The 15,283-nt window shown below is 34.6% G+C and overlaps 2 protein-coding genes across 3 annotated transcripts in view; one reads left to right on the forward strand and one right to left on the reverse strand.

Moving 5' to 3' along the window:
• Positions 1-6,515, reverse strand: part of LOC109830332 (putative CCA tRNA nucleotidyltransferase 2) — a 12,648-nt gene extending 6,133 nt beyond the window's left edge. The window contains exons 1-7 of the mRNA XM_020397573.1: positions 6,170-6,515; positions 5,772-5,902; positions 2,831-2,948; positions 2,295-2,347; positions 1,126-1,175; positions 930-1,028; positions 171-280 (exon numbers count right to left, since the gene is read on the reverse strand). Coding sequence (XP_020253162.1) covers positions 171-280; positions 930-1,028; positions 1,126-1,175; positions 2,295-2,347; positions 2,831-2,948; positions 5,772-5,902; positions 6,170-6,484 — 876 coding nt within the window. The 5' untranslated portion in view covers positions 6,485-6,515. The remainder of the gene's footprint in view (positions 1-170; positions 281-929; positions 1,029-1,125; positions 1,176-2,294; positions 2,348-2,830; positions 2,949-5,771; positions 5,903-6,169) is intronic.
• LOC109829423 lies at positions 12,101-13,929 on the forward strand. 2 transcript variants are annotated; one of them, XR_002244010.1, is made up of 4 exons: positions 12,101-12,288; positions 13,407-13,511; positions 13,584-13,756; positions 13,789-13,929. XR_002244010.1 is itself a non-coding variant. In XM_020396549.1 (3 exons), exons 1-3 carry the CDS (start codon positions 12,166-12,168, stop codon positions 13,695-13,697), a joined length of 342 nt encoding a protein of 113 aa, XP_020252138.1. In that variant the 5' UTR covers positions 12,101-12,165; the 3' UTR covers positions 13,698-13,929. The 2 variants fall into 2 exon arrangements, 1 of the variants encoding a protein (XP_020252138.1); XM_020396549.1 differs by having other exon boundaries at positions 13,584-13,929.

Below are 15,283 nucleotides of genomic sequence, written 5' to 3' on the forward strand. Positions count from 1 at the left end.
GCCCCCCCCCCCCCACACACAACAACAAAAAAAGATAAAAAAACACACGCACACAAAGCAACAAACACACGCAGATTGTGCGCATTTTGTGTAGACAATGAATCAATCAACAGCAATATGCAACTCGAAGAACCTTTTCTGAGGGAGAAGCAAAAAAATAAAGAACATACTTCATGCCCAATGCGCTCTCTGCTAATTTTATCTGCAAGGGCAGTTTTCACCTCCTCATCGGATGCAGCTTTCTTCAGTTCTTCATCCAACTCAAAAGCAAATCTAGCACCTAAGACAGTAGATAAAAGGCAAAAAGATAAACTAGTACATTATAGTTAGACTGCAATAAGTATTCGACACAAGGTATCTCCAGGTTGAAGTATTGATCTTTCTCAAATCAATAGGAAAATCCAGTAATAATTTAAATAGAGCATCCATTCAGTTGGCACCAAATAATGCTTCTCCACAGTCCACACATGCTTACAACACTTCAGCTATATAAATACAAATTCAAGCTATCTCAATTGAGGGAAAGGAAGATGTATTGTACTTCATGTAACAGCGATCTGACCCAACATCACAGGGTTTTTTTTTACTTTTAAATTGATTTTTTAGGATCTATTCGTTCTGGAATATCATGTCTTTGATAATTTTATTCATGGCATACCAGATAATTACTGTCACTGTCGGACCATATTTGCTATAACGATGTGCTACTAGTGATTGTATATGAACTTTGTTTGACTTTTCTCGGCCAAGTGGCATGGGGCAATAGAATATATACTTCCAGTACATCCAGTTTTCAATCCAATAACCACCGAGTAAAATACCTAGAGTACACCAAAGAGGGATTAATAGTGATTACTATTATTTGTCCGCAAGGATGAAATACTGGGTTCTCATTCAATCATTAAGAAAGGATAGCAAAAAAATTGTACCGAAGCGTATGGCTCGAAGAACTCGAAGAGGATCATCTAAAAACGTTGATTTTGGAGGTAAAGGAGTTGCTATATATCCATTCTTCAGGTCTCGAAGACCTGTATAAAATGACAGCAGGTGAAACAAAACTAAACAAAAGCAGCATTCTCATACTGAGCATTATCAGGAACAACGGAGAATGAAAGTTTTTTCTACCTCTTCTGGTAAAATCTTCCACTGAATTAGTGTTGATATTGTAAAACAAACTGTCAGAAAAATATTTAAAAATGAATAGTGGCCAAATGGACCAAGATTAATATTACAACTTATAAAGGCACATTACTTCAAAATATGAAATGTGATGTCAATGGAAATGAATGAATACCAATGCACATGCAGTTCTAGATAACAAATTATCAAAAAATGTGCAATAATTGAAGTTTATCATAAAAGGCACACACACTATTGAGAACATATTAAGGTTTTTGTTGGAAACTAGATATTTCCTCAAGCATATTGTAACCAATGGGAAACATCATACATACAAACTTGGAGTCTTTTTCTTGAAAGACAACAATAATGTCCCTGATGTGATCCATTTTATATAAGGGACGAGTGACAAACCACTAGAAAACTTCAAGGAGGCAACTGTAAGATGAAATTATGTGGCAGTGCGGAATTTTGTGTCCAAAAGTTATCAGCAAAAAAGTATATGACAAGTTAGTACCTCAGATAGAGTCTAGAAAAGCAAAGTTTTTGCATGTCAACTCAATTGGACATCATGTGAAAATTAAACCCAAATGATCTAGAAGAAAATGACAGTACAGAAATTAACAATATTGACCCTTTTTGCACATTTTGTTGTCTCTGTCCTGTATAAATTGTACGTGCAAATCTCCATTATCAGTATCATACGACTATTCAATCTTTTTCTTTTTGATCCTGGTATCTCATGTGCGTCCATTTTTCTCCTTGTCTTGCGAGTGATAGACAAAGTTAGAAATGATAACCTTTGATGATCTATAATAATTGGTCCTTCATATAGCACAACCCAAAAGTTGAGAAAAATTGCTAAATCTGTCCAAACTTTTACTACCAGATGTCAAGCCTTGATGATGTTGTCAGGTCAGGTTCTTCACCAAATGAAAATATAGAAAAGAGTGATCATGACATAAAACATCGTCTCTGGACAGATAGATAGACCTAGCTGCTTTCTGATTCAGTTTAAGATATAATAAAGGGAGCGCATTGCTAACATATTCACATAAAAAAGCTAGAAATCTACTAGGAATACATGTCGAGTTACTTATGGATACTGAGGTCCCTGCGAAATGCATCTTCATATAAAAAAGTTAGAAATCAAGAAGGAATAAATATTGGGTTACCTATTAATAGTGAGGTCCCTGCGAAATGCATCTTCCATGGCAGTTCCAAACTTCTGCAGGTACAAAAGTGGTTTCAAAAATATTGCTTCAGAAGAAATACAAAATGCAATTATGGACAACTAATAAACCTTGTACTATGAAAGATAATACCGCTAGTTCTAGAGTTACTGAGCAGCTATCTTTTTAGAAAGTTACACAAATATTACTAGGGCAGTTCATTAAAAAACACGTGTCCGATCAAGTAAACAAATGACGCTCTGACATTCGTGTCAAATGCTCTAAAGACAAGTTGTATAAAGAAAAACAAAGAATTAGTATCACTATATTGAGGAAAAGGAACAGGGAGGGTGCTGGATAGGGGGGAAGGAGCAGAAAGAAAATTCGGCAAAAAGCAAACATTAGGAAAAAGTAGAAACAAGAATCAGAAAGAACAGCATACATAAAGCAAGAAATAAAAACAAGTAGTCAATGGTTAGTTATAACAAAAAAGGGCCGCGCATTGATTTTACAGAATTAGTAAATGAGAGAACTCATACCATTGTGGGGATACGGCTGTTCTCTACATAAGTTTCAGATCTCAAGTTGACAAAATCAATCCAAGTATCATATATACGCATCCTTGCGGTTTCCAAGTGTTTAGATTGATCGGGATTGCTGCACAAATACCAACAGAACGACATAGATTCATTAAAAAATATCATAAAATCCTCTTATTGTACATATCCATTAGAACTGTATAAGAAACTCTAACCTGACAAACAGGTTTTTTTGGTCTATTTATGTACACACCGCATAAATACCCATACACGCAGAGAGTTAAATACATAAATGTGCATAAATTACTAGCCCTGGTTGCAATTTTGAAGCACACTCAACATAATGTATCAGATGCCAGTTACTCAATGTGCATCAACCACCCAGAACCATAACAACTAAAGTGAGAAACAATCAATATAGCGATGACATGAACATTTAGATCATACAGTTTGAGGGCATATATCCGCAATGCAGCAGATGTTCAGTCAAATAATTTAAACTACACAATATGTACTTGACAACAAAACTAATATTGAGAAAAATAATAGAAACATATTAAGTCAAGAGTTAAACTATATCATCAACGACAATGACAAATCAAAAAATCGAAGTCCTAATATAACATGTCCATATCTATTAGATTCGAGATGAGCACTACATGGTGAGAAGCTCTCGGTCATCTCATGGATAACTCACACCATTTACTTTATTACACACATTCAAATTACTCTATGTATGAAAGGTCCAGTTACATTTAAATTTTATTCATTTTCATAAATGGTTTCAATGTCTGATAGCACTCTCAAGGTTTTAAATATCGGATGTTGGGTTCATGTCGGACGGCTGAAATCCATGTCGGATAGCGAAAATCGGAGATATATCGGGGGACATGGACTAAATATCGGATTGCCATATCGGATGATGCGCATATGTATAATATCATGTCCTAAATGTAATCTAAGCATTCCTAAATTTAATATAAGCATACTTTATAAATTTTATAGACTAGACATACAAAAAAGTAAATAATATATGATGTTTAGGATCACTAACAGAAAAAAATTTATCCACAGAGTTCGATCACTATACAACTTGTAATCATCTGGAGTATAATTAGGATTAATGTAATCATCAAAAAGTAAAGACTCATCACCCCCAAACAGATAAAACTATAATTTTCTTCCCTGTGATTATTCGTTGTTTCCCTCTGTTGACAAACATTGAATTCTACAAATGAATAATTTACAAGTACAAAAAGCATTATTTGAATAATGTAATGTAACCAAAAAATAGTAAAAACAAGGGGAAACAGTGAATAAGATAAACAAGATGAAATCAACACTAAAAAATCTTGATGACAATAATAAACATCAAGAAATGTAAGAAAAACGACGCCAGAACCCCAAAGAGAGAGAGAGAGAATCAGACGAGAAAAAGAAATCTTGATGTCAGAACTTCAAAGCAAGAACTTCTCTGACATACTTGACGGCTGAAACTTCGAAAGCGGTCGAAGGCGGCTGAAGCAAGAACTTCGAAGGCGGTCGAAGACGGCTGAAGCAAGAACTTCGAAGGCGGCAGCGTCGGCAAGTGAGAGACGAAGAAGATGAAGGTGGTTGTTCTCTTCCCAAGTTCTCAGTCGCTGTCCTGTAGCCCTAGCTTTTTGCTTTTTTTTTCTTTCTATCGAGTATCGACTCGTTTTCTGGGTTCGGGTTCGTAAAAAGTTCCTCAAGTTCAACACAGGTTGAATGGGTATGGGTTTTCATCACAAAACCCAAACCCAATAAGCCAAAGAAGCTTTAAACCGAAAACTGGGGATTTCGGCCGACTCAAAGGTGAAAAATTGGCCGACATGACCGATATCTCCCCGACATCTCCGATTTCCTCCTGAAAACCGATATACGACTCAAAACAGACTGATTCGTGTCGCTCGACCCCTCAATCCGATATATCGGCCGACATGTCCGACATGTCGGCCAATATTTAAAACATTGAGCACTCTAGTATGAACTCCTAAATCAAGAGGTTACCTACTCTAAAAGAACGTCATTGCAGCCGCAGAAAAAAAAGTCTGATTTTATGCGTATGGATAAGACGTTATCAAACCTCTTGGCATTTCATCTTTTTAGGTTATTTCAGGTGTGCAGATCAATACGACGGTACAAAAGATCCAGATAATTATCTATTATGAAGTTCTCACGAACCAGTGAGAGCCTTATTTTAAGAATTATTTTTGCTCACCCAAAGATCCGTATACTGTGTATGTAGATATATGTATGTGTGTGCATGCGCGCACATATGTAGGTATGCATGTATATGAATATATGTGTTTATGCATGTGTGCATGCATGTATTGACACATCTGTCTAACTTTCCATCTACCATCCATCTACTATTTGGATCTGAAAGCCAGCAAGTGCACCCCATATATGGAGGTACATTCATAATATAAGATACAACATTCAGAATCACCTCCATACATGTTATTCAGACACTGCACAAGCATCCTTGTCTAAAGCTTCATTATCTCAGGATCTTTTAACTTGCATATGCCCTTTATAAGTCCTAATCTTTAGGCAAAATTTCCCTGTTTACTCCAAATTTGCACAAAGTTTTTTTAAATGTGTTATAAGATATCGTTTTGTTCATATGTATGCAATACAAAATCCTAATGGACACTTCTGTTGGCATACTATTTTAGAAATAGTATATCCTAAAATAAACTTTTCCCGCACCATATTGTCTTGTCTAAACAGTACAAAATATTCAATATGTCCCTTTCAGTATTGAACTAACCCTTCCTAGAGCATGCAATCTTCTTGAAACATCAACGCAAACTACAAATATATAAACACTACAAAAGAACCAACAGGCATTACCTACTGAGTAGCCCTTACCTTAACACTGAAAAAAAAGGAAAGAAAGAAGCAGCAGCCCACTTACGATTGAATGACAGCAACACCCTGCTGTTCTTCACCAGCGCACTGCAGGTACTCGTTTACTTTGTCACAAAACTCTCTACCCAACATGTTGTCCAGTGCAATATCAATATCGTAGCAATCTTTATCTAAAAGCTGTGTACTTGACCACAAAAAAAAAAGCAAAGAATAAAACCAATTGCTAATATTCCCCCAAAAAAAATCCCTGGTTTATCTTTAAAAATAATTCTTTAAAAAAGACACCCAACTGAATTTTTTTTAAAATCCCAACTATAGCAATTAGCATCCCAGCTACTTATTTCTTCCCCAGTCTCCGAAGAATTTTCCCTTGCTTTGATCGAATTGAAACAGTATCGTCATCAACAATCAAAATTAGATGAGAAAATAAGGATTAAATTCGACCTTATCGCGAACCCAACCGCCGGCGACTCGAAGCTGAGTCTCCAACTCGAAGTGCTTCAAAACATCGAGCAAGCGCTTGAAGATCTTCTCCTCTTTCTCAGTGAGATCGATCTTCTCCTTCACCGTCACCGGACCCTCCATAAGTCTACTTCTCTCGACGCCGGCAGCGCCGTAGCAACTGAAGCGACGGAATCGAAACCCTAATCTGGGGATTTTGGGGCGGGATGAGATGAATTTGGGCGGGAGGAGGAGAGGAGGGGGAAATTTGAGGACGGGGGATAGTAGGAAACGGGAGGAGTTGAGGTTTATGGCCATGAAGAGAGGGTTTTATGGAGCGCTATTTTTTTTGGGCTCGTTTCTTATTGTTAATATTTCCTTGTAAGTAAATTGTTGGGCTTCTGTGGATCATTGCGAATAAGTTTACCGCCAAAAAGGTCAAGTTACGATATCGCTCACTAGTGAAAAAAAACTAATAGTGTTAAAAAAATTAATTCAAAAAATATATATATTCTGTTAATACATTATATAAATTAATACCATTATATAAATTAGCACTATTATATTATATAAATGTATATTATACTATTATTATATATTATTAATACAAGTGTTTTTTTCTTGCTCGCACGGATGAGTCTTGCATATATAATAAGTAATATGGAGTACTAAACCTGCATCATTTCTTTTGAAGGGTAGGAGTCTATTTTTTTTATATTTGATGTTTAGTCTGTAAAGGTTTTAACATGCGAACACACTTTTATAATAAGAATTTGACGTTATAAGAAAGGAGAGATATTACAAACTAGAGATTGATTATCAAACTATCTAATTTTAAGAATTAAAAATTTGAAATAAAAATATCCACACGCTCATTGGGCAAGTCGACTTTTATCTTAGAATATTATAATTAAAGTGGAATATTGTAAATGATAAGTTGGTGATTAAACTATCTAACTCTGAATTTAAATTTTGAAATAAAAGTCTATTTGAGGAAAAAACCCCAATTCAGATTATCTAATTTTTAATAAACTATATTCTATAGGCATCGATATAAACCATTTGATGCTCATATCCATTAAAAATGAGCACATATAAATAATTAAAAGAAGAAATAACAGTTAAAAATTCTGTTCAATTCAATTTAGAAGCACATGCATTTAACAAAAGAAGAAACCTTTACAGACTAAACATCAGATATAAAAAAAATAGACTCCTACCCTTCAAAACAAATGATGCGGGTTTAGTACTCCATATTACTTATTAAATATCATTATTACATTGAAAATTATTATACTAAATATCATTATATTAATACATTGTATAATATAATATAATATTCAAACATTAATAATATATTTTATGAATTAAATAATATAAACTTTTAGTTTCTAGCTAAGATATGTTTTTCAGATTTCTCATTAAATTGAAATAACTAAAATTTATAATTTTCAATGTGTTTTAATAAAATCTTGAATTTGCAGGGGTGTTTTTGCAATTTAAAAAACTTGGAGGATATTTTTTACAAAGTCTAAAAAACTGTAGGTGTTAGCTGCAATATGTTTTTTTAGATTTCTCTGCGAACTAAAATAAGTACAGTATTTGAATTATATCAAACGCATCTCCTTTATCGAATAACATGTTAAATATCATTATGAATAGGATAAATTATTTAATTACCAATTCAAAGAAGATATGATAATTAAAATAGATTAGGATAACAATGTAATATTCAAAAAAAAAGTTAAGGGTAATATTGACCATAAATTTTTTTTACCGAACTCGTACTTTTAATACTTTTAAAGGGAGTATCTGATATATGATATGATATGATTTGCAGCCCTAAGGGTTTAGATCAGATCGGGTTGACTAGCGTCGAGTTGATCCGTCCAAACCCGACCCCCAGCCTGTTTATGGTTGCAGACTTGCCGTACCCGACCTGACCCAGCCTGTTTATGGTTGCAGACTTGCCGTACCCGACCTGAATAAGCAGTTAACACATAACAACATGGGAACTAGGGTGAGCCAAAAAAATGTCTTATGATGCGTTATCTTCTCATGTTTTAGGTTCTTTTCCTTTTTTATTTTATTTAGTATCATAAAATTACATCAGCTTCATACTTTGCACTTATATACCATATCTTTATTTTTAGATAAAATTTCACTAACCTCCCTTAAATTCGAGCATTTCTTAGATAATATCCCTTAAACATATCATAGAATCACTCTTATGTTTTGGCGTTCTTAGAGAAAACACCTTCAACGTTCAATGTTTCTCACGAAAAAAAAGACTCCTCTGAAAACCTGAACCTCAACTCGTACTAGCAAAAATATCTCCATGCATGATTTTACCCACCCATGTGGAAATTGCAATTAATGTCGTTAGAGTTTTTCCATGAAGGCTATGAGTTATCGGGAGTTTTCTGAGAACTGTAAAGCTTAAGGGGCATTTTGTGAGATTTTAAAAGGTAAGGAGGTTATCTGAGAAATGTGCAAACTTAAGACAGTAGAACTCCTTTGCTTGCTATTGTACATAAAGACTTCTCGCACAACATAAAACTTTATCAACTCTCCCCTTACTACTTGTTAGTAAACATGTAAGTTGTGCATGTCGACCACACAAGATATATGTACAATTTAGTGGACATGGTGACTGACATTCTATATCTATGTGTAGATATATTTTCGCTCATATTGGGAAATACTGACTTTTAATATAATTTGGCTGGAGTTTATGCCTTCACTTTTTATTTTTTGCCGATTTCCATACTAGGACAAAACTGGTCTGTCCAAACGGTTGTAATCATTTGGGCAAGTGCAGTCCCAAACGGTTACAAACGTTTGGATAAAAAAACTGTTTGGGCAAAAGCCGTTGGGAATGAGTTTACCCAAACGACCGCCCAAACGATTACAACCGTTTGGACAAATTCCCAAACGGTTATCACCGTTTGGACTTTACCATTTGGCCAAATGTCAGTCCAAATGGTTTTAACCGTTTGCACTGATTTTTGTCTAAACGATTGTAACCGTTTGGGCTGATATTAGCCCAAACGGTTAAAACCGTTTGGACAAAAATCAGTCCAAACGGTTACAACCATTTGGACTGATATTTGTCCAAACAGTTAAAACCGTTTGGACCTTTTTATTGTAATATTTTTTTAGGTTTTGCTATTTTATTTATCTACTACCTGCTTACATTTAATATACACATCTCACACAATAATTACTCAATATCTCACAATGAAATTTAAAACATATACATACACAAAAATATCTCGAACGGTGCTAAATATCCAATGTTATATATACATACACAATGAGTACTCAATATATAATATTAGAGACAAAACATATACATACACAATGATTACTCAATATCTCACAATGATAGACTCCAACATAACAGGGAAGTCATCTACAGCACTGCCATCAACTGATTTGAGGCCAATCCGTCTAAAAGTTAGACATCCCTCAAGCAGCATGAACTGTAGAGATTAAGTCTTAATCTTGATATACTATAGCTGGTGCTGATTTCTAACTGGGCTCTAACTTATATGAAACAGAGAGTTGCGTCAAGGTTAATCCACATGATTTCATCTAGGACAGAAGCATTCTGACACGAAATTGATTCTTCGTTCAAGCCTTAAATTGAGAGGTGCTGGCATGATTGGAAATTCTTTTTGGGTTCTCGGCCTCGGTAATTTTTTTCCCACAACAGGGCAGAGAACGTTATAGTAGAAGACAGGAGAGTGGTGGTAGTTGCTGCAATTGTACATGGTTTGGTTGATTGATTCAAAAAAAATTTGGTAGGCAGGCTTTTCTATTGCCTCCTGCCTCAGCCCGTACAAACCTAAAATTTTAACTAGTTCGAATCCAATTATGAAAATACGATTGCATAAATATCACAATAGCAACATCATACATTATATTAATTTTCATGAATAACCACAAATTTTAGAAAATACAAGATAATAGCAAAAAAAACTCAATATTTCCTAAAAATAAGAAAACTCTCAGAAATTACCTTAAATAAGTCTACTCAAGAAAGATGATGCCTGAGGAAGAGAAAGTGATGTCGGGAAGTCAATTAATTTGTTGTAAATAGGAAAATTTGGGTTAGATGGTCAAATAAATTAGGCTTAGGGTTTTGTAGAGAGGAGATAATACTAATTTACAGAGGAGATGGGGGGCGACTCGAGGATNCGGTGGAATATCGGGGGGGAATTTTGATTTGTAGGACCAATCAAAACTCCCAAACGGTTTTAACCGTTTGGGATAAAACATCCCAAACGGTTAAAACCATTTGAGATTTTCGTATGAGCTTTTTGACACTCCCAAACGGTTTAAACTGTTTGGGATTATTATCCCAAATGGTTTAAACCGTTTGGGCTATCTTGATTTGCCCAAACGGTTCCAATAACCGTTTGGACTGTTCTGTTTTGTACTAGTGATAATTGATGAAAAGAATTGCTGGTTATAGAATACTGGGGTCATTTACTGGTTATAGAATTGCGGGAATTGTTTTCGTGAAAAGTTTGAGTTAACATGCAAATTTCATGTGTATCATTGTTGATTTTAACTGAATAATTTGCTCCTAAAGACAAAAGTCATAAGAAGATCATCTAGATGACCTAAAATAATCGGAACAAGGTCCTTTTTTCTTGTCTTGTGTTGATGGATTGCTTCAGTTACTGCAACAAAGACCCAGACAATTTTTTGCTGTTATTTTTTCCCTTATTTTTAGCCATTTTCTATTTTTCAGTTAAACACTATCAGTTAGTGATGTTAGTGACTGGATTTTAGAAGTTGTTGATCGTGGAACATGACTCCACGTAGTTGCTTATTTTAGGATTCACTAGCTGAAATTTTCTGTATTAAGTATCATTTCTGTTCAATAAAAGTGTGTAGACATTTTACAGCAATATCTCTTGTTGTTCTTGCCTTTATTTCTTTCTCAAAGTCATTTTTAAGTAAAAAAAACTCCATCATCTTGTTATCAATGTTATCAAGTGTAAGTCTTGTGTCAAATTGCAGTTTGATTAGTTTTCTTGTGATTATCGATTTGTCTGAGCGGCATAAGTGTTCATGTTAAAGTTTTACATTTATTATTGTTAAATAAAGTAAACAAAGAATCCCTTAAACGTTTGGTATTATACTTTTACAATGGGTAGATTATCTATATCTGCCAATATCTACCAATAAGGGATTGTTGGTGGTCAACTTTTTTATCATTTGTCCTCCTTTTCTTGTTCTCCCAACAAGTCGGTTTCTAATTTTAGAAAAGCATCTCTATGCCGCTTAATTTGCCCTATATTATTTGTCCTGGCATCAAAGCTTATAGTTGAAGCGCCGCATAAGCTCACATGTTATGTCATATATGAATCGGCTCTAAGCGTTAAATGCTTTCCTTTTCCACATACTGTTCCTTCGCATCTTGTTATATATATATGATAACGCCTATCCTTCTGGTTCAAGCCTAACCGGTACTTTGACTTTCATTTAGGGGGTGTTTGGCAATCTGAAAGTGAATTTAAAATATGTAAGTTACTTTTTTTTGCAAATGACTTTTACATCCATGTCAGCACGCAAGTGAAATACAGTGTTTGTTTGAAAAATTAAATTATTATCTAAAGTGCAATGTGAAGATGACGTGTCAAAATAAGATTAATTAGAAAAGTATAATTAAAATTATTTAATTAAATTAGTTACATTTTTGTCACTTTCATGTGACTTCACCATTTTTTTAGGGGAAGTCAAAATTGCATTAAATCATATGTGACAACTTTTTTGCATCTCACTTTCATAACCACTTACATGAAAACAAACACCTTAATTGTTAAATGAAAGTAACTTTCTCACTTTCATCTTTCACTTGCATGCAAACAAACACCCCCTTATATATAGTCTCAACTCTGATGTATTTTATTCTTTGCCTTTACTTGCAAACTATAAAGCTCAATTGGATTATTGTTTATTACCATTTTGCATTGTTGCTAATAATGTCTGGAAAGGAATCAAAGAAGCACAAGGTCCCTGAGGTTCTTTCTTGGCAACAAAAGAAAGAGCGCGCAGACGCAGATGAAGTAGTCATCAAGAATCAAGTCGAGGAACTCTTCTCATGGGTTTGTTGTTTGTTCCCATCCTGATCTTAATAGTGCATTTAGTGTCAATCTCCATATTTTATATTGTAGTGATAATCTAATTGTTGTGCTAATGATTTAGCATTTGATTCAGAATAGTATTTGCCTTTTCTTTGCCTCAATGGGCTAAATTAAAGAGAGTGTTAGGTTGCATATCAATGCAGTATTTCCAAACAAGATCGAAGAACCAGTCTTGAATTTTAATACATATATTCATGGTATTTATCACGTGGACCTTTGTTTACTATTTGGATTAGATTTAATATTTTTATGTCGAAGTTGTCAATCACTTATGCTTAAAAATGAAGAGTTAGATAATTAAATTTTTGTAGTTTTAAGAGCTATTTTATAAAATTTCATTCATCCACTTTTTTATGTTGGGTTGATAGTCTTCTTTATTTTTTGGTGAATGTGATCTCTATCCATTTTCTGTTGTTGCTCTTTATAACATTTTCCTTTAATATTAAATATGGGGTGCAAGCTAGCTATATATATATAAAAATTATATGGGGTGCATGGAAGTCGAGTAGTTTCCAAACTGATCATGTAGTAAATGTGTATTGGCATCATTCTTGAGCTGTTGATTCTGATGTTAAAGGTTTAACTTCGAGTTAGCACGATTTTCTTACTAGTTCACTGTTGTTGGTGCCCAATCGTAAGGAAAAAAAAAGCACCTGGTAGCATCAAACAACGAGAGTAGACAAAATTGGAAGAGTTAATTGGCAGGATTTCTGTGTTAATATTTCGTGAAAATTTTGACCTCCAATTTAATTTGTCGCTTCCCATAAAAATATGCATCGCTTGCTTTATTATTGGTGATAGTTTTTCTAGGTAAAATGGTTCTGTTCAATTCTCTTCGTATAAAGCATATTACAAGCAAGTTCTTAAGTCATGTTTACATAGCGAATATTGCCTCGCTGGCTATGTACTTTTTCCAACATATACTTCAAGAAGATAATTAACTGTTTCGCTAAGCCTATTACGTATGCAGCTTATTTTCATTGTGCACACAATATTCTTCTAATTACTACGGTTGCGACAATATGTACCCTTGCGTTTTGCGTTGCTGCAATCAGATACTAATTTCTAGTTAATTGTAGACAACTATGATACAAAACATGACTGATGATCAGCTGAAGGAGTATGTGTTGAATAGGCCTAAGAATCTAAATCTCGAGACAAAAAAGAAGGCTCCAGTTAAAAAGGTAACAGTAGGATATATATAACTGATCATATGGATTTTATGCTGAAACTAACTCTGGTAATTCTTCGTTTAGGCAAAAAAGGAAAGGAAACCGAGGGCTTCCTCTTCTTCTCTCGGGATAATGGCATCGATATGGAAGTTTCATAAAGAAGACGATGACGAAGCTGCTTGTAATATTCCAGTTTGAAGCATCTTGTTCTTAGCTTGATAAGTGAAGAAATGGTTTCAGTCCTTCATCTTATTTGCGTACCATGGTTTCAGTCCATCATCTTATTTGTGTACCAGCTTGGGCTATTCTGTGGGGATTTTCATATATTAGTGTGCTTCTTTAAGTGTGTTTCGAAGAATCCTACTATATGTAACTGTGCATGGGGCTTATAATTGCTGACAAGTGATGAGAAGGCCATGAAAACACAACATACGGGGCGATTGCAATTGAGTCTTTATGTCGTCAAATATGTCAATCTTTTCGTTTATTTTCTCATTTTGTTGATCAAGAGGTTTGTTCTTTCTATATACAAGATTTCTTGATACAAATGATTGTTCATTATGAGCAAGCACAATACGTGAAGAAACCTAAATGCTAGTTTTATATACTAATGATTGATGAATCAATTGCAATCAGAAGAAGTATTTGAACGGTCTCATTTATCAGTGATGATAAGTATGTGAACAATCTCATTTATCAGTAATCAACTTTGCTCATAAGAGTATTTCATTCTCATTTATCAGCAATCAACTTTGCTCATTACTTAATAATTTTTGGTTACTTTCTCTGAGGAAGATGGATCTAAGGTCGTTTCTTTTCCTTGGAAAGAATTCTTGTATTTGTGTATAAGTAGCTTCTATTGTGTTATATATATATGTGTATTTGTATTGATTGTGATGTTTTGTTCTTTTTGCACATTTCAGTACACTCTTTTTTATAAGGAGATGTTTTTTTTCCACCTTTTGTCTTGAAGGAGAGGAAGAAATGTTGCACAATTGTAACCATATACATTATGCTTTTTAACTGAATATGCTTCCAGCCTTAGAAATGGAAAAATTGCATCTAATTTCCTGAATAGAGAGATTTCTGAAATAGACCCTTTCATAAAAGTATTCATCAAAATTGACCTAGTGTAGATATGTTTATCAAAATCAACCTACTTTCAGGTATGTTAGAATGATGCACTAAAACTGGGTCGATTTTGGAAAAAATTTGATTTGCGCGCACATGATTGACAAACCCCTAGAGATTAAGTGATAATTAAAAGCCACGAGATTGGCCATCCCTTAGAGTTTAATTGTCACTTTCAAAGGATTGACAATCCCTTGGATTTTGTACTTCGAAAACACATTTATAAAAAATAAGTGACATCATGATGTGGACTTTAATTGAACAAAAAAACTCCAATCCCATAGAAGCTAATTATCATTTATCTATCTATGTACTAAAGCTATGTAGAATCGGCAAGAGATTTGATCAGAATAGGTTTTGGATAGCACATGAGTCTGTTTGGGTGCTGCGCGGTCGATCGCGACGCAAGGCCGGTCGACCGCGATCGTGCACGGATCCAGGGTTTGTGCCTGGACTTGGCGCAGTCGACCGCCGCGGTCGACCGCGAGACCCTGTAGGACTTTTTGGTCTCTGTCGCTGGATCGCGGTCGATCGCGAGCTTTGGGCGGTCGACCGCCAATCGGGTCAGGGCCCAGTTTGAGTTTCCTGTTCAGTTTGGGTTTGCTGTTTGCTATAAATACCAACATACGAATTAGGGTTTCTTTGGGCTTGGA

This window comes from Asparagus officinalis, chromosome 2 (genome assembly GCF_001876935.1).
Source record: "Asparagus officinalis chromosome 2, Aspof.V1, whole genome shotgun sequence".
Lineage (NCBI taxonomy): Eukaryota > Viridiplantae > Streptophyta > Magnoliopsida > Asparagales > Asparagaceae > Asparagus > Asparagus officinalis.

Bases quoted from the DNA above. Each gene is read 5' to 3' on its own strand.
- LOC109829423 (XM_020396549.1), top strand. From the start codon at position 12,166: ATGTCTGGAAAGGAATCAAAGAAGCACAAGGTCCCTGAGGTTCTTTCT. The intron at 12,289-13,406 runs GTTTGTTGTTTG...AGTTAATTGTAG, and splicing joins TCGAGGAACTCTTCTCATGG to ACAACTATGATACAAAACAT. The intron at 13,512-13,583 runs GTAACAGTAGGA...TTCTTCGTTTAG, and splicing joins AGAAGGCTCCAGTTAAAAAG to GCAAAAAAGGAAAGGAAACC.